Raw genomic sequence first — 19,381 nt, 5'->3', positions numbered from 1 at the left:
GATTCATTGCACACAAACTGAAATATTTCAGGTCTTTTATTGTTTTAATACTGATGATTTTGGCACACAGCTCATGAAAACCCTCAAAAAATTAGCATATCATGAAAAGGTTCTCTAAACGAGCTATTAACCTAATCATCTGAATCAACTAATGAACTCTAAACACCTGCAAAAGATTCCTGAGGCTTTTAAAAACTCCCAGCCTGGTTCATTACTCAAAACCGCAATCATGGGTCAGACTGCCGACCTGACTGCTGTCCAGAAGGCCATCATTGACACCCTCAAGCGAGAGGGGAAGACATTTCTGAACGAATAGGCTGTTCCCAGAGTGCTGTATCAAGGCGCCTCAGTGGGAAGTCTGTGGGAAGGAAAAAGTGTGGCAAAAAACGCTGCACAACGAGAAGAGGTGAGCGGACTCTGAGGAAGATTGTGGAGAAGGACCGACTCCAGACCTTGGGGGACCTGCGGAAGCAGTGGACTGAGTCTGGAGTAGAAACATCCAGAGCCACCGTGCACAGGCGTGAGCAGGAAATGGGCTACAGGTGCCGCATTCCCCAGGTCAAGACACTTTTGGGCTACAGAGAAGCAGCACTGGACTGTTGCTCAGTGGTCCAAAGTACTTTTTTCGGATGGAAGCAAATTTTGCATGTCATTCGGAAATCATGGTGCCAGAGTCTGGAGGAAGACTGGGGAGAAGGAAATGCCCAAATGCCTGAAGTCCAGTGTCAAGTACCCACAGTCTGGAGCACTTCATGCTTCCATCTGCTGAAAAGCTTTATGGAGATGAAGATTTGGTTTTTCAGCATGACCTGGCACCTGCTCACAGTGCCAAAACCACTGGTAAATGGTTTACTGACCATGGTATTACTGTGCTCAACTCTCCTGACCTGAACCCCATAGAGAATCTGTGGGATATTGTGAAGAGAAAGTTGAGAGACGCGAGACCCAACACTCTGGATGAGCTTAAGGCTGCTATCGAAGCATCCTGGGCCTCCTCAGTGCCACAGGCTGATCGCCTCCATGCCACGCCGCATTGAAGCAGTCATTTCTGCAAAAGGATTCCCCACCAAGTATTGAGTGCAAATTAAACATAATTATTTGAAGGTTGACTTTTTTTTGTTGGAAAAAATTATCCCATAATTTACTCCCTCTCAAGCCATCCTAGGTATATATGACTTTCTTCTTTCACACATTTAATATCGGAGTGATATTAAAAAAATATCCTGGCTCTTCCAAGCTTTGTAATATAGTGAATGGTAAATGAGATTTTGAAGCCCTGAAAAATGTATCCATGCATTATAAAAATTAATCTATACGGCTCCAGGCCTATGGTCTAAAATTTTCCCTTTTTGAGGGTGAGTAAAAAAAAAATTTTTTGTGTGTGCCTTTAAATGCAAAAGAGCTGCTTATCCCTGCCCCCTTTCTAGAAGAGGGCGGAGCTTCAAGAGCTGGTGTTAGCAGCTCCGATTACCTTACGCTGACACACACTAAAAAATGACCGAAACTGTTCAACATTTTATGATCAAACCGGAGTCGGACAATGATGGAGAGACTCAAGAAGAAGAGACAGCATGTAGTAATGAGACATAAAGGTCAGTCGAATGAGCCATTGAAATACATTATATGGAGAAAAATCCTGGAATGTTTTCCTCAAAAACCTTAATTTCTAAAATAAAGGCCTTTTGAAGCAAAGCAAAATATCAACGTTTATAACTTTATAAGCTATGTTCACTGGCTTCCAGTAACAGCCGTACATGAGTCTCGTTCATGTGGAAGGGTGACCTCTGACCCGACACATGATGTAGGAGTAGTGTAAGCGTAACACCGTGTCCTAATTGTACGCGATGCAATAAGACTCCAGCGAGAAGCAATTTGTCTGTCCACACCAGACTCAAAGCAGCAAAAGATGTTGACAAATCAATCAAAAACCACAGCCAATCAGAACAGCGTGTGGGCGGGCTTCCGTGGCAAAAGTATGGCCACAGATGAATCTGATGGCAATCGCAAGGAAATGGATAATAATCAAATTCACACATATTACACCATTTAAACATTACTAAAAATACATACAGAGTTACTAAAACAAACTTTGTCATAGAATATACTTTTTCACAAATTGAATGTTCTTATTTCAATTAGTTTAATTTCAAGATCTGAGGTTAAACATTGATGCCTTTAGTACGACTAACAAAACTGGGAGCGCTAAATGATATTCAAAGTCACATGCTTTTAGCATTAAGTAAAGCAAATAAACTACCTGAGATTATCATTGCCATGCTAAGTGTTGTTATTCCAGCCGGGACGTCGCAGAAATAGACACCGTTTCTAAAATAGAATCACCACAGTATCTTGAGTCTCTATAGACTAGAATTGATCCTTCATATCTCCAAAGAGTTTTTAGTTTATCAGATTTATAAAAGACAGATACACTGAACCTCTTCTTTTAGAAAACAGCCGAGCTCGTGGAGGCGTGCAGTGGGCGGAGCTTAATAATCACGAGCACACACACACAAAAACGTCATTCGGTTAAATCAAAATGTACACTGTAGTGATGTCCAGTTCGCGAACGAATCGTTCTTTTTAACCGGATCTTTATAGTGAACCGGTCGAACCAGTTCACCAAATCGAACTGAATCATTCCAAACGGTTCGCGTCTCAAATCAGGGCTGATCCCACAAGTTACTGTAGTTATTAACTTTCTGACATGAGTGACAGTCTCTAAAACTAGAAATAAACTAATATCTTGAAGTAGATGTTGTAACTCCAATCGTTAGCTGAAGTGAGACATGTTTTGCTGAGAGATCTGATTAACTCACGAGCAGCTGATACTGAGCATGCGCGTGTAACCGAACGTAGTGGTTCTCGGATCTTATTATTTGTTCAGAGGAACGAAATACAGGTTAAGTGTATAAAACTAATCACGTTTGGAAACATCATAAAGTTGTGAATAAAGAAACATCACAAACCACGTAGTGGTTCTCGGATCTTCGGATCACCAGTACAGAATCGAGAACCGTTTCTATCGGAAACGTTCGATCTTTCGGACATGTTCGATTCTGAGAACCGGTGAGCTGAGATACTGAGCATGCGTGATAGCGTCGTAACCGAACTGTTTCTCTCGGACTGGGACAGCTGATGCTGATAATAGTGTTGTAGTCAAGACCACCTAAACCGAGACCAAGACAAGACCAAGACTTTGAAGGGCCGAGACCAAGACAAGACCAAGACTTTGAAGGGCCGAGACCGAGTCAAGACCGAGACCAAGACAGGCCGAGACCGAGTCAAGACCGAGACCAGTGCATGTCCCCACACTTATGATAAAATTGATAAAATATGGAATATGCATATGATTGGCACTTCTCTCATATGTGTGGGTGTGTAAGTGTACCATGAGAGAAGTTTTGATCAAATAATAAAAGGCATTGCAGCTTTGTGGGAATTAATCTTTTTCTTCTATAAGCAAATAACACTTAACTTTTCTTCAATGGGAGGCACTGAAGACTACGTGTCCATATTGTTTACGGTCTATGGTGGACACAAACACCAAACTGACACTAACAGAGTTTTGTGTTTTGTTTTGTGAAAAGTGCTCAATCCCATTTTAAAACTCAAAGTTCCCTAAGAATGCTAATCTGGATGAGGTATTGATCTCAGACACAGTCCATTATGTCTTAAATGAATGTGAATAACAGGAGGTGGAATATGTATCATACAGATATGCATTAGTATGCTGCTTAAGCAAATTATTTTACATATGTACATATTTTTCATTTACAAACTGAAAGTGTTATTGTGCAGCTTTATTGTGCAACAACAAGGAAAAGAAACCCTGTACTTGCATTTTTTGATTAACTACAGTTTGATTTAACAAATATCTCACATGTGCAGGGTTTTGGGTCAAAAATGGTCTTTGGTGGTGGCTGACAGACCCACACACACACACACACACACACACACACACACACACACACACACACACACACACACACACACACACACACACACACACACACACACACACACACACAATTTTTTTTTTTTTAAATGCAACGAAACAATCATTCTTTATTATCTTATGTTTATATCTCATATTATGTATGATCTCTTATCTTGATGTGTCTTTTGTTCCAACAGGTTGAATTGTTTTGGTATATATTCATATCAATTTTAGAAATAGCATTAACAGTTAACAAATAGCCACATTTTCTGCCATATACAATTTAATAAAATGATAATCTAGCTAACAAACAACTTTGTTCTGTTTTCACCTCACTCCAGTCTAAACTAAATGATTTTAGACTATTTATTTTACTACACATTCAACATACATAAGCTGAAATACTGTGGATAGTTAAAACTAATAATTCTTACTCTCCACTCTTGCTAAATTGGGTAAGCACACTTGTGTTCTCATTTCTGAGGTGTTCTGAGTAAAAGATTAAACTGATACGTTCAGTTCATTGTTGAACAGATCAGTTCTTATTACCGTCGTTAAAATGATTCGGTTCAAATGAGTCATTTGGTTGTGAGTCGGACATTAGCAGACCCGTTGTGTGTGAATCACGGCTGTCAGAACATCGCGGAAGGTTTGTCACACAGAAAACACTTCATAACTGGATAGAAATCGTTTCCTGTTTATTTAATGTATGATTTATGTCAGCTGTTTAGCTGGTCAAACGTTTTTAGAGCGCAATTCACACCGAGCGGTACTTCAAAACAGTTGTCAGAACGCGCAACTTTCAACATGGATTCGGTTTTCTGAACTTTTGATTTAGCTTAATATGTGAAGTATCAGAGAGAGCTTATGTGCTTATTTTGAAGACAGAGAGTGCGCGCAGGGTGGAGTTCTCTGCTCTTTATATGCCTTCAGCTGTGGTCTTGACCGGTCTTGAGACAAAATCCCGAGTCATCTTCGCCCGAGACCGAGACGAGACCGAGTAAAAATGCGGTCGATACCGAGACGAGACCAAGACCTTTAAAAAGTGGTCTCGAGACCGGTCTCGAGACCAAGACCGATCTCGAGTACTACAACACTAGCTGATAATACATGAGCCCGGGTGAACTGAGGATTTGTGTAAGCATTATGTCAATGTAAGTTTATTTAATCCGTGTAAAACATCATTGTGTGCACGACAGTGGCAGTGACAGTCTCTCAAACTAGAAATAAAACTATCTTGAAGTAGATGTAGTAGCAATCGAATCAGTTCAATTTGGTGAACTGTATTGAGTGCTGTTGCAAAACATAAATGATAACAATTAGTAAGTCACTTCCATCACCTCTTTGATGCTGTGCCATTTACGGGTGTCATCTTGGCTGATGAGTGAGTCTGCAATGGTGAGGAAGCTCTGGCCGAGGCTCTCCGCATCATGCCGGCTCTGATTGGCCATGCTGGGCAGGTCAGCGGCCCGAGAGAGAACATGCATCAGAGAGACCATGTCTCTGTCCTCTAGCTGCTTCTGCTCCTCCAGGATAGCTTGCTCAGACACGTTCAACAGACGGGACACTGAGGCCCAGCTCTGCCCGTCTACAGTACCAGAGAGCACAGTGTCTGCAGTCTAAGAGAAACGGGACAAAACACAAGTTAGATAGGCTTTATATTTTCTTTTATCCATTTATACTTAACTGTTTTTTGGTGATTTGTAATGACTGATACCATGTAAAATATTCATGCTAAGAAAGCGCTTTTTAAAGCTGGACTGTACCATGCCATACTGCATGAGGCGTTGCATGAGGGGGCTTGGGTCGGACCTCAGAGATTCTCTCAGCTCTTTCATCTTCAGGTAGTGTTCTGTGGATCAGAGAGCTGACCTGTCACACAACACTTCAAAACACTCAAACTTTAATCAGCTAAAGCAACTCTCTCACACACACCTTTGCTGCCTCTGCAGATGAAAGGGTATGTGTGTGTGCAGTCAACAGAGCTGTAATGAGGCTGACCGTCAGACCTGCCATTAAAAACCTCACATTCCTCTTCCTGTCTCTGCGTCGTCTTCAGGGAGCCTGTGGAAATAAACATTATATCCATCACAAATAAACAGAAACTCACAAATTACAATGAATTCACTTTCACATATCAGCTGAAAATGACAACAAAAATTATATATAATTTTTATATATATATATATATATACACACAGATCAGGCATAACATTATGACCACTGAAAGGTGAATTAAATAACACTGATTATCTCTTCATCATGGCTCCTGTTAGTGGGTGGGATATATTAGGCAGCAAGTGAACATTTTGTCCCCAAAATTGTGATGTCTAGACGACTGGGTCAGAGCATCTCCAAAACTGCAGCTCTTGTGGGCTGTTCCCGGTCTGCAGTGGTCAGTATCTATCAAAAGTGCTCCAAGGAAGGAACAGTGGAGAACCGGCCACAGGGTCATGGGTGGCCAAGGCTCATTGATGCACGTGGGGAGCGAAGGCTGGCCCGTGTGGTCTGAGACGAGCTACTGGAGCTCAAACTGCTCCAGAAGTTAATGCTGGTTCTGATGAAAGCTGTCAGAATACACAGAGCAGCTCAGTTTGTTGCGTATGGGGCGGCATAGCCGCTGACCAGTCAGGGTGACCTCTGACCCCTGACCCCGCCGAAAGCACCAACAGTGGCACGTAAACATCAGAACTGGACCACGGAGCAATGGAAGAAGGTGGCCTGGTCTGATAAATCACGTTTTCTTTTACATCACGTGGATGGCCGTGTGTGTGTGTGTGTGTGTGGCTTACCTGAGGAACACATGGCCCCAGGATGCACTATGGGAAGAAGGCGAGCCGGCGGAGGCAGTGGGATGCTTTGGGCAATGTTTTGCTGGGAAACCTTGGGCACTGCCATCTATGTGGATCTCACTTTTATACGCTCCACCAACCTAAGCATTGTTGCAGACCATGTACACAAAGCACAAATGCTTCAGGAATGGTTTGAGGAGCACAACAACGAGTTTGAGGTGTTGACTTGGCCTCCAAATTCCCCAGATCTCAATCCAATCGAGCATCTGTGGGATGTGCTGAGGAGGTCTTACCTTGGAACTACCACTCCCTTCAGGGACCAGGTGGTGGTGAACCTAAAAGCGCTGCTCCAGGAGGAGGTAGACCCAGCCCTGGCTTTGCTCGGTCCATTCTGTGCTCTGCGACTGTACGTGAACAGAACACAAAGCTTCAGGGCCTAAGAGCAGCTCTTTGTCTGTTACGGAGGCCAGCAGAAGGGGAAGGCTGTCTCCAAGCAGAGGTTGACCCACTGAATACTGGATGCAATCACCTTGGCTTACCAAGCACAAGATAAGCCTTGCCCGTTCAAGTTGTGAGTTTACCAGGAGTGTTGCATCCTCTCGGTGCTGGCAAATAGCGCCTCGCTAACAGATATTTGTAGAGCTGCTGGCTGGGATGACACCCAACACATTCCTTCGATTCTATAGACTTCGTGTAGAGCCGGTATCCTCCTATGAATGAATGAATGAGGCATTTATATAGCGCTTTCAAATGTACTACTGTACACCCAAAGCGCTTCACACTCATGTCAGGGGTCTCTCCTCAACCACCACCAGTGTGCAGCATCCACTTGGATGATGCGACGGCAGCCACAGTACAACGGCGCCAGTGCGCTCACCACACACCAGCGATAGGTGGAGAGGAGAGAGGGTGATAGAGCCAATACAATGGATGGGGATTATTAGGAGGCCATGCTCGGTAAGGGCCAATCAAGGGAATTTGGCCAGGACACCGGGGTTACACCCCTACTCTTTTACGAGAAGTGCCATGGGATTTTTAATGACCACAGAGAGTCGGGACCTCGGTTTAACGTCTCATCCGAAGAACGGTGCTCTTTGACAGTATAGTGTCCCCGTCACTATACTGGGGTGTTAGGACCCACACAGACCACAGGGTGAGCGCCCCCTGCTGGCCTCACTAACACCTCTACCAGCAGCAACCCGGTTTTCCCAGTTGGTCTCCCATCCTGGGAGTTCTCCCATCCTATGTTCTCAACTCAAACCGGCAGAAGCACTGAGAGGCCCAGCTCTTTGTCAGCTTCCTGCATTCTGAACTATGGTACTTTCTCCAGAGCAAATCCTGTCGAGTCCTTCATCACCCTCGGTGCCTGATGCAGCGGAGTGTCTGGCGCCATGGCAGTTCTCGTTATAACCCTGTTTTAGGTTGGGTACCATATGTGTAACCCTGAGGGGATCCCATATGTGCATTTCCACGGTTTCTCCTAAATGGCCTGTTTCTTTCCCTTGGGAGAGCCCCCTTTTCTCATATGGGTGGAGCCACCGCTAAAATCTCCTTTGTGTCCCGGTCTTATAGGGTTAGCCAGATATACTCCACATAATTCCTTCGGGTGTGGCTTCCACAGAGTTCCTTTCCCAATAAAATTCATTCAAAAAATTCAATTCTCAGACTCACTGAATGGGTCATGCGTAACAGCAGTGATTGACATTCTCTGGTTTAGCCCTGTCTCATCAGGTAAGAGAGATCAGGAGGCTCACACAGGGCACTGGAAGGAGACAACCGTCACAGTGCTGTGGTAGGGATTCCTATTATTTTCTTGTTCTTGTTTCTTTATTTATATAGCACTATTAACAACAACCGAAGATGACCAAATTGCTTTACATGATCATTCACAAAAAGCACATTTTAATAAAACAACATTTAAGAAAATATGGTTTAGACAATATATGCTCCCATCATTTAATAGCGTGGCAGACCAGATAGATAAAGGTAACTCATTCCAAAGTAATGTACCTGAGTTGCCCTGGGCACTACAAAGAGGTTTTGGTTTTCCGAACAAAGTGTTCTTTTAGGATTATATGGAAGCAGTAAATGTGCAAAATATGGTGGGGACTGATTGTGTAAAGATTTATAAATGAATAATAGAATTTTAAACTTTATTCTAAGGTGAACTGGTAGCAATTGTAGAGAGGCTAATATTGGTGTAGACGGTAGAGGTCTACACGGGTCCAAAAATCCGTACCCGAACCCGAAGAGACCCGTAATGTGCTACACAGAACCGACCCGGATCCGTCTATTATTTCAAAAGCTGGACCCGGACCCGTGCAGATCTGAGAAATGATAAAAATGTAGTACCCGGAACCGACATGGACCCGTCTATTATTTGATAGCTGCAATGAACCCCAGTGGGGGAAGACACAGACCCGACTGGACCCGAATGTCTCATATTCCACAATAAACTGCTCTTAACAAGTCAATAAACAAGTTGCAAAAAAATATAACTCTTTGTCTCAGGTTACCTATAGCCGTCGTCTCCCTTCCTTGTAACGTTACCTGATTGTGATGTATTACATTCCTTGCTAAGAAAAAAGTTATATCCATGTCATTCCTCTCTTGTTGTTCCAAGCATGCTAAATTCACTCATGATCTCAGCTTTAAAAGTCCACTTTATGTCACGGTGACGGATGACAAATGCGAATTTACAGATTTGCATTTTGACTCGAGCTAACTGGCATAATAACTTTGACTGTTTGCCCTTTTGAACTAACGACTATTACTCGTTCAGCGCCATGGCCCCTGACGTTAGCATTATGTTGCTATAATCTCTGTGAGCCGAGTCTGACTACCAAAACTTTAAAGGCCCACTGAAGTGCCTTGAAACGCACCACATTATTCAATGTGTTGACGTGATGTCCCCTGAAACGGCTCCAGCAGCTCCTCCCCTTTTATAAACAACAGCCAATAGCGTTTCGTTAATATGCAGTTTGACTAGAGCCTTTCTGTTTGGTATAGACAGTTTCCTCTAACCGTTTATCATCATAATCTCCTCCATATCGCTTTGAAATGCTGCATTGATTCTGTGCAGAATTCAAATGGGTCCGATAAGTTTGTTGTCTGTGCCGACTCGTGCATATGATCCGTGCTGCGTCTGTAATCTAAATTTAGACCAGAGCCATTGGTGTGTGGGTGTGTTCGCGCTGCCACGGTGTGTGAAACTAATGTAAAACCAGACTTCATTCGCCTCAACTGAAAGCATATTTACACTCAATCGTTTCCTGTCGCAAATATAGTGTGCTATGTGGCTTTCACCATGTAGAAATTAGTAAATGTGTGAACAAATTACCGATTTCAGCTGCCGCTTCAGCAGTGTAGGAGGCGGGCTTTAGATTCTAGAGAGCATTTTGATTGGACAGAAGATTTGATGAGAAAATGAAGTCATCGATGATGTAACCAAAATCTGAGATTCGTTTTAACGGAATTGATAGACTGTAAATTTTGAATGCTTAAAGGGTTACTTCAGCGATTAGCATATGGCTTTGTATCAGTAGAAACCCTGGAGTATATTCAAATTATTGTGCTTTCCCCCCTCATATCTCCCTGAGACGAGAGATTTATGCATTTTATTTCTGGAAAAATTCCTCCTATGATGCAAATTGACGATTTTTGCATCATAGGAGGAATGTTTGCCCAAAGGCTAAAGACTACAGCCAGCAGAGGGAGCCATTTCCGCATGTTTTGAATCCGCGCATGGGGGATGGAGATCACACTCAGCTGGCAGGGAGAGCTCAGCAGGCAGCTACAGGCACTCATTTAAACGAAACTATGGTGTGCAATGTAAGTCTTTTAACTTCTCAAATTCATTTCTATGAAAGTTAAGCTTGCAAAGGCATGAACTGAAACGCGCCAGACTGAACTCGGGTTGTGAATGTATGCCGCGAGTGTAGTCGCGATTATCTCAGCTCTCATCACTCCTGCAGTCAGTGCTCAGTGCTGTGATACTCGCGCGGCGACTCACTCATTATATTGAACAGACACGTTCAGTTTTTAATTGTAGTGTCTTCTCTAACTTAGTCACAGTAATGACGTTGGTGGCGTTGGGAATGGCCTCACAGGGCAGCGAAGCATTCTGGGAATTGTAGTCTTTCATCCCCATGGGACAAAAATACATTTTCTGTCTTTTCTCAGTCTAGAAGACACCAAATTCAACAATAATTTCACATTTCTACTGCATTGATGACCCAGTTTAAATACAGATTCATCTTCCCAGCGCTGAAGTACCCCTTTAAATCCCCTGAATGCAAATTTTGTCATAGTTTTGGAACACACACCAGCTTATTCATAACTTTAAGGCTAACACAGTCATACTAAAAGCTAAACAAATTCAATGTTGATTTTAGTGGGCCTTTAAGATTAAACAAGACGGTTCATTCATATTCATATTAAGTCATTACAGTCACTGTGGAAGTTCGGGTTGCCATAGAAACACGACGCGCTTGAGACTGCACTCGCTGGAGCAACCTAAAATATGAGCTTTTTTACGCAATTTGAGAAAATTTTAAGGCAACCAGGTTACTCACTTTTTTAAAGTTAAACCAACAAAAAACAACCCAATTTTTTTTACAGTGTAATAAATATAATTCAAAGTAGACATTTAAAGCTACAATTGACAATTTTGTAGCAAATATGACAGTAACAAAAAAATTACTTCTTTAGGCAAAGTATTTAACAAAAATAAGTATATTTTAATATGTATTAAAAGCATTAAATATAAAGAAAATAAAACGTATATTTCATATTAAATATATAAAAATAGTGCATGTTAAGTATGCTAACCTGGACAGTTGAGTGTTGCAGACACATTCTGGACAGAGTGATGGACAGTGAGGCTCCAGTCCCGCCATCGGAATAGGGCTCTGTGATTGGTCAGCCGCGAGCAGGTGTTCAGCGCCTGCACCTGTTTTAGATCCAGAGCTTCCCCCCAAATGTTCAGGTCAGTCAAGTTTCCAACAAACGGCTCCGTGAAAGTTCCACCAAAGGTATCCTGGTCTTGCCCCAATATAAATATCCCATCTCCGTATATATCATTTGCCTTTTCCCGAGCTTTCCCTTTCCCAGAATCTCCTGTTTTTCCGTCAACATAAATAGCCCAAAATCCATCTCTTGATCGCCATGTGACGCAAACATGGTGCCAGTCTTCATCAATAGGTAGCTCGGCTTTGTATGGATGATGTTGTCCTTGAATGAGAAGCGCTAGGCGGACCTTTCTGTCGGCATGATTCCGCTTGGACTCGTCTATCTGTCCGCGCAGCTGGAACTCGTTGATGAAAATGGGTGCTGCGTACGAGAACACCGTGGACACATTCTCGTGCCGCGGGTCCCATTGCACGCGCACACAAACGCTCACTGCAGAGAGTGTCGGGAAAGATGCATTCACAACCGCATAGCCATCCTTAGACTTGAAAGATAAACCAGGGAGGACCGTTTCTGTGAAGGTACAGAGAATTCATTAGACACTAGTTTGGGGGGGGGGGTCTATTGCTACTTCATGCATTCTGACTTATTTACACTGTTAAAGAGTTAGTGATTCTAATGCTAAACATTAAAAAAACATGCAGGATGTATGACATCTGACACAGTCCTACACGTTTTTTTTTTTTTTACGTTTAGGAACGTTTTTTCCGAGGATTTTCCTGTATGATGTCAAAAAGGGCAGGATTGCTTGTATAGGCACTTCTCCTGGATGAGCCCACACACACACACACACACACACACACACCAACCAGAGAGAGAGCGCGTCCGTCATCAAGCTTCCTTCAGGTTACGTGAGCCATCGGTGGCGCTGGCGTTGTGTTTTTAGATACGAGATCAACAATGTCACTAAAGAAGTGTGTTTCTGGTGTGAGGAAAAATCAGATCAGCTTGTTCAGCTTCCCAAATAACCCAGCGTTAAGGGAACAGTGGATGCAGTTTGTGTGTCCGGACTTCTGCAAGTGTGTGTGTTTGTTCCCGGTCATGAGTGGAAACCGCAGGCGTGAGTGAAACTGCATCAAATGTGTGTTTTGTTGGCAATCGGTACGTAAGTGCATATAATGTGAACAACACCAATGTATAGTGTGTGTGTGTGTGTGTGTGTGCTTGTGTGTGTGTGTGTGTGTGTGTGTGTGTGTGTGTGTGTGTGTGTGTGTGTGTGTGTGTCTTTAGCTCCGCCCACTGCACGCCTCCACAAGCTCGGCTGTTTTCTGAAAGAATCGGTTCAGTGTATCTGTCTTTTATAAATCTGATAAACTAAAGACTCTTGGGAGATATGAAGGATCAACACGACTCTATAGATACTCAAGATTAACATCAGACTGACAGAAACTGTGTGTTGACCCATTTAAGACTTTTCTATTCAACGGGAGAAGACAGAGAGAAAATGTCTGATCTGTCCTATACTTTCTTTACCTCATGAAGGACAAATACACCATAAAAAAAATTTCTAAGAACATTTTGCTGCTGAAAACATTCTTTCTGAACGTTTTCCAAACGCCCAGTTTTTTAAATGTTTTAAGGTGCTTTTAATGCGTCCGTTCCATTCTATCATTTTGGGATAGTTTCTTTTGAATATTCTCTGAACATTCTGGAAAAAAAAAACATTAGATTACAGACTTACCAGAAAAAAAAAGTCAGGTGAACGATGTGTAAATAAAGTTTTTGTTCTAATATTGAGAACATTATTGAAGACCAGATAACTTTGAAAGAACATTCTACAAGCAATGCTGGAAGAACATTTGCTTACAACTTTGAGAGAACCTGTTCATTCCCTGTGGGAGCAGATCTTAGAAAACCAAACTTACTTTGTTCATGAAGATGGGCTGTCGGGTTCTGACTTTTGTTGGCTCCAAACCAAACGGGGCTCTTGAGGTTGGATTTAAAGAGTAACTGCTGGGCTCCCTCCTCATCCTCTTTGACCCCTGACGTTGTGAGGGCACTGGACTGACCACGGCAGTAACGCAGAGCTTGTTCGAAACTAAATGATGTGTTCACAAGCTGGTAGATGGCATCGTTTTGGAGCAGAAGATTAGAGTCTGGCACATCTGCAACAGGTTGAGATGGTTAGCTTAAATCTTATTGATAACCAGATGCGGCCTTTGCGATTCAAAAGCCCGTTTTATAGAAGATGTGCAATGGCTCTACTCTTTAGAACTATTTTCACAGTAAAAATGGAGGAAATACACTCACCTAAAGGATTGTTAGGAACTAGGGATGTTTTTTTTTTGTTTTTTTACAAATTCCCATGATCGATCGTCGTTTAAATTAACGATCAATTAATCGATTATTAACGACCTTAATACTGAAATATGCGTCTACAGCAGTGGCTTATAGCCGACAGCATGACAGGATGTCCAATGCTGCTCAAAACGCCATGTTCTTTACCAAATGAATGAGAAGGATTTTTTTATCTAAACAAAGGGCTATGGGATTGTAAAATTTGTCGATGCGATTTATAATTTAATTAAATTACTTTAAGCTTTCGAGCTGAAGCGGATGCGCTGAATCAACACCGGTAAAGTTACACTGAAGCTCTGTTAGTGCATTATTTAACTCAACAAAAAGCTTCCTATATGAGATTAATCAGATTTATATAAAGTTAACAAATTATATATTCACAAAATGATGCGAATGCACAACTGAACTTGAATTGAGTTGCTGATATTCATATTCAGAATGGGAGACACGCTCGTCCTGGAACAACGCTCTGAACACGGCACCTAAACCCAATTAATTTACAACCATTTATTAAAATAGTGTTCTCATTTCTGTTATATAATATGATATCTGTATGCACTAAAGCCGAAGCACTGAATGAAAACCGGTAGCCATCACTGACTGAAGCCACTTGCTAGTGCGTTTTATTTTGCTAAAAGAAACGCATCCTTTATGATTGATCACATATATAACTTTACAAAATAAATGTAATATTACAAATTACTTCAGCACAATCTGAACTTGAACTAGTTACATGCGCGAGTCAGAATGCGTGACTCGTGTTGTGCATGCGCTCTTCCTGGATCAACGCAATGAAACACACGGCAAATAAACCCAAATAATTAACAATCACAATGATTTATTACAGTAGTGTTCTCATTAATGTTGTGTAATATGACAGTCCCAACCATAGTCATTATTAGTTGTGCATTGCTGTTGGAGCTGAAGCTGATCACCGCCACGCTTTTACTACCGCTCGCCTCTAACATAATTATTATTCAAATGAATCCTTATGAGATAAATCAGCAGTCATGATGAAGGTGTAACTCCAGCTGTAAAATGGTAACAAATAGAACTCGGGGCTCGCTTCATTTTTTTTCTCCCGTTTCGCGGTTGAGCAGCACGAATGCGCATGACCCTGCTTAATCGATGATCGATAAGTCTTATCGAGCAAATGCCTTATCGACAATTAATCGATCATCGATTATTTGTTGACATCCCTATTAGGAACCCCATACTAATACTGTGTTTGACCCCCTTTCGCCTTCAGAACTGCCTTAATTCTACGTGGCATTGATTCATCAAGGTGCTGAAAGCATTCTTTAGAAATGTTGGCCCATATTGATAGGAGAGCATCTTGCAGTTGATGGAGATTTGTGGGATGCACATCCAGGGCACGAAGCTCCCGTTCCGCCACATCCCAAAGATGCTCTATTGGGTTGAGATCTGGGGACTGTGGCGGCCATTTTAGTAGCCTACAGTCAACTCATTGTCATGTTCAAGAAACCAATTTGAAATGATTCGAGCTTTGTGACATGGTGCATTATCCTGCTGGAAGAAGCCATCAGAGGATGGGTACATGGTGGTCATAAAGGGATGGACATGGTCAGAAACAATGCTCAGGCTGTGGCATTTAAACGATGCCCAATTGGCTCTAAAGGGCCTAAAGTGTGCCAAGAAAACCTCCCCCACACCATTACACCACCACCACCAGCCTGCACAGTGGTAACAAGGCATGATGGATCCATGTTCTCATTCTGTTTTCGCCAAATTCTGACTCTACCATCTGAATGTCTCAACAGAAATCGAGACTCATCAGACCAGGCAACATTTTTCCAGTCTTCAACTGTCCAATTTTGGTGAGCTTGTGCAAATTGTCGCCTCTTTTTCCTATTTGTAGTGGAGATGAGTGGTCCCCGGTGGGGTCTTCTGCTGTTGTAGCCCATCCGCCTCAAGGTTGTGTGTGTTGTGGCTTCACAAATGCTTTGCTGCATACCTCGGTTGTAACGAGTGGTTATTTCAGTCAAAGTTGCTCTTCTATCAGCTTGAATTAGTCGGCCCATTCTCCTCTGACCTCGAGCATCAACAAGGCATTTTCTCCCACAGGACTGCTGCATACTGGATGTTTTTCCCTTTTCACACCATCCTTTGTAAACCCTAGAAATGGTTGTGCGTGAAAATCCCAGTAACTGAGCAGATTGTGAAATACTCAGCCCGGCCCGTCTGGCACCAACAATCGTGCCACGCTCAAAATGGCTTAAATCAGCTTTCTTTCCCATTCTGACATTCAGTTTGGAGTTCAGGAGATTGTCTTGACCAGGACCACACCCCTAAATGCATTGAAGCAACTGCCATGTGATTGGCTGATTAGATAACTGCATTAATGAGAAATTGAACAGGTGTTCCTAATAATCCTTTAGGTGAGTGTATGTTGACAATATTGTGTCACCTAATAATATTTTTTCATAACCTGTGATAATTTTTCTATAATACTTTGATGAATAAAAAGTTTTAAAAAATAAGCAAATGTTTTAAAAATAGAAATCTTTAGAAAATCAGATAAAATTATCTGGTCAGTCATTTTTTTTTTTTTTAAATAAATCAATTATTTTATTATTGTTAAATTGATTAAAATGTATGGTAAAGGAGATTTATATTATTTATTATATTAATTATTATATTACGTTTTGGTGAACCTATAAACTAAATATAAAATAAAGTTTTCACTTTGTGATTTGTATTCTTTTTGATACATCATGCTTTTATGGATCATAATATAGTGAGAATATTGAGCTCACACTCAAAGATGAAAAACAATTCAATTTTATATAGAGGCCCAAACTGAGCAAAAATATGCGATTTGTTGCAGATGCTGATATGGATAAGAAGCGAGATGGAATTTAATGATGCTTTTAATGTAAATCAATGAGATCTTTATAACAGTATAGCAGATAATAACATAAAATGCATATAAATATCAGTCATCCCTCTTTATCTGCCAATGTCTAAAGACACATTTAGTTTTAAAGCAAAAAAGCAATGCAACACAATGATGATTCAGAGATACACACATAAACCTTCCTCAAAAGCCTGACAATCATATTTCATACTCACATTTAAACATGATGCACAGATAATCAATTAAACTCGAGTTGCTCATCTTGAATTATAGTGTTCATCTTGGAATATTACTAGCAATATTAAAGTTATTCCTATACATTTACTTTAATAATGAGCAAAGATTTCACTGCAGAAACATGTAAAGCTGAAGATGGACACTTTTATAATTACACTATAAGACGTTTACTTGATAAATACCCTAAACTATCAATCGGGCATGAAGTACATTGAGTGCAACAGGTTTTACAGCAGAGATCATTTAGAGGCACGCACTTAGAAATGCATGTATTAAATATGATAAGGAAGGCTTAACAGGATTAATTATTGTCTGTGAGGAGGAAATACAACGTTTACTCACCCAAAAGTCCTCTTTCTGCCCTGTCTGACCATGATTGAGTTGGTTCACATATTCCCATAATCTTCATTGCAAAACATACAAAGAAAAAAAAAGAGCAGAGAACGTGGGTATTTGAAATTATCATTCTTGAATAATAATTTAAAAAAAAAATGATATAGAGAAAGAAAGTCGTAATCCAACATTACCACTGCGTTTGCCAAAATCACTCCAAAGAGCAATGAGGACATCTTCACATCTGGACAAAGCAGGACACAATTGCTTTAAATAACGACAATACCGATGCAAACCCAAGGAGAACCGCATCTAAACTCATCAGGTGACGCCACTGCAGTTCCCACTTTCACAGGAAAGCTGACTGTTGCTCTCGCTTGTGTTCCTCAAATGTAACTTATGTAAATGTAACAGCTGTGTGTCACACAAAATCAAATTTTACCAAAGTAGAGTAGCGTTTAACAGTATGAGACTACAATGAAAATCAAGACTTTTTAATGCATAATCTAAACTAACCTAAACTAAAAAAAAAATCATTACCTTTAAATAAAATGTACAATTTCTCACAATTGCATGCAATTTGTAATTGGGGAAATAATGAATAAAAGCAGCATCTTCAGACGCTTTGACCCTGATGAGCTGAATCTGAGGAGCTTTGACTTACAGGATCTGTGTGCCGCGTGATCTTCAGCAGCCATACGTTAGTTTGCCATGAGCTGTGTAATTGCATCTGTCTCATATTATCTGTTATGCCTTTATACCGTCTTCATCCCTCAGTTTGCAAGTGTAACATCCCAACTCAAATCCATCTCATCCAGACTCTCCTTTATCCCAGTGTGTGTGTGTCTCTGGATCTGAGCGCAGACCCCCTCACTGAGGTCCAGCCCACCAACTCAGCCGTCATTTTAGCACTTTGCTTTGTAATGCTAATGGGTGTCATTTATTAAAGCAGACTTCTTGCGCAAGCAGTGTGAATGTTGGCACATAGAGTTCATCAAGCACAGCGGGACTCTTACCACTGCAGAATGACACTTATTTATGCCCAAGCTTCTCACACACACACACACACACACACACACACACACACACACACACACACACACACACACGTTGTGTTTTCATGTTTTATAGGGACTTTCCACAGACGTAATGGTCAACAAACTGTATATTCTGTCCCTTAACTCTACCCATTGCACAAAACTTTCAGCTATTATCATTTCCCAAAAAAAAAAAACATAATTTAGTCTGATTTATAAGCTTTTTATAAGTATTTTGGATATTGCCATCTTTGTGGGGACATTTTGTCCCTGGACCTCTCTCTCTCTCTCTCTCTCTCTCTCTCTCTCTCACACACACACACACACGCACACACACACACCACACACAAACACTAGTTCACACACATCCTCACACACATACAAACACTCTCACACAAACACACACACACACACACACACACACACACACACACACACACACACACACACACACACACACACACACACACACACACACACACACACACACACACACATCGTAAAGTATTACACACAAACACATCGTAAAGTATTACAACACTTGTTCAAATGCTAAAATGCTCACATGCTGTGAGTTCAGTCTCCAGTCCCAAAAAGCAGCCTTTTGTGAGCGTGTATAAACTGGCACTAGTGAAGGTAATTTCCACCATGATGTTAGTTCAACCGGTTTTTGCTTGTGGCATTGAAAGCCGCTCAATAAAGATGGTTTGTTTTTTGTAGGCTAAGCTTTAGTGTCCTGCAGGACTGCATCGGAGAACACAACAAAAGCAGTGAGCACTAATGCACAGAGTACACCAGTGTGCCAAAGGACGCCTGCGATTAGTATGCACTGTGCTATAGAGAGCAGCTTCAACACCAGCAGGAGTTCTCAGATCACTAATAAACTATCTAAAACAAATAC

General features: G+C 41.5%; 1 protein-coding gene across 1 annotated transcript in view; it reads right to left on the bottom strand.

The window, feature by feature from the left end:
* The window catches only part of adgrd2 (adhesion G protein-coupled receptor D2), a 62,696-nt gene that overhangs the window by 31,661 nt on the left and 11,654 nt on the right, over positions 1-19,381 (bottom strand). Inside the window, exons 2-8 of the mRNA XM_067412966.1 lie at positions 17,638-17,687; positions 17,453-17,513; positions 13,563-13,802; positions 11,560-12,210; positions 5,873-6,001; positions 5,704-5,789; positions 5,278-5,556 (exon numbers count right to left, since the gene is read on the bottom strand). Coding sequence (XP_067269067.1) covers positions 5,278-5,556; positions 5,704-5,789; positions 5,873-6,001; positions 11,560-12,210; positions 13,563-13,802; positions 17,453-17,513; positions 17,638-17,687 — 1,496 coding nt within the window. The remainder of the gene's footprint in view (positions 1-5,277; positions 5,557-5,703; positions 5,790-5,872; positions 6,002-11,559; positions 12,211-13,562; positions 13,803-17,452; positions 17,514-17,637; positions 17,688-19,381) is intronic.

The sequence above is a fragment of the Pseudorasbora parva genome, chromosome 13 (genome assembly GCF_024679245.1).
Source record: "Pseudorasbora parva isolate DD20220531a chromosome 13, ASM2467924v1, whole genome shotgun sequence".
Lineage (NCBI taxonomy): Eukaryota > Metazoa > Chordata > Actinopteri > Cypriniformes > Gobionidae > Pseudorasbora > Pseudorasbora parva.
This window is presented reverse-complemented; position numbering and strand designations above follow the sequence as displayed.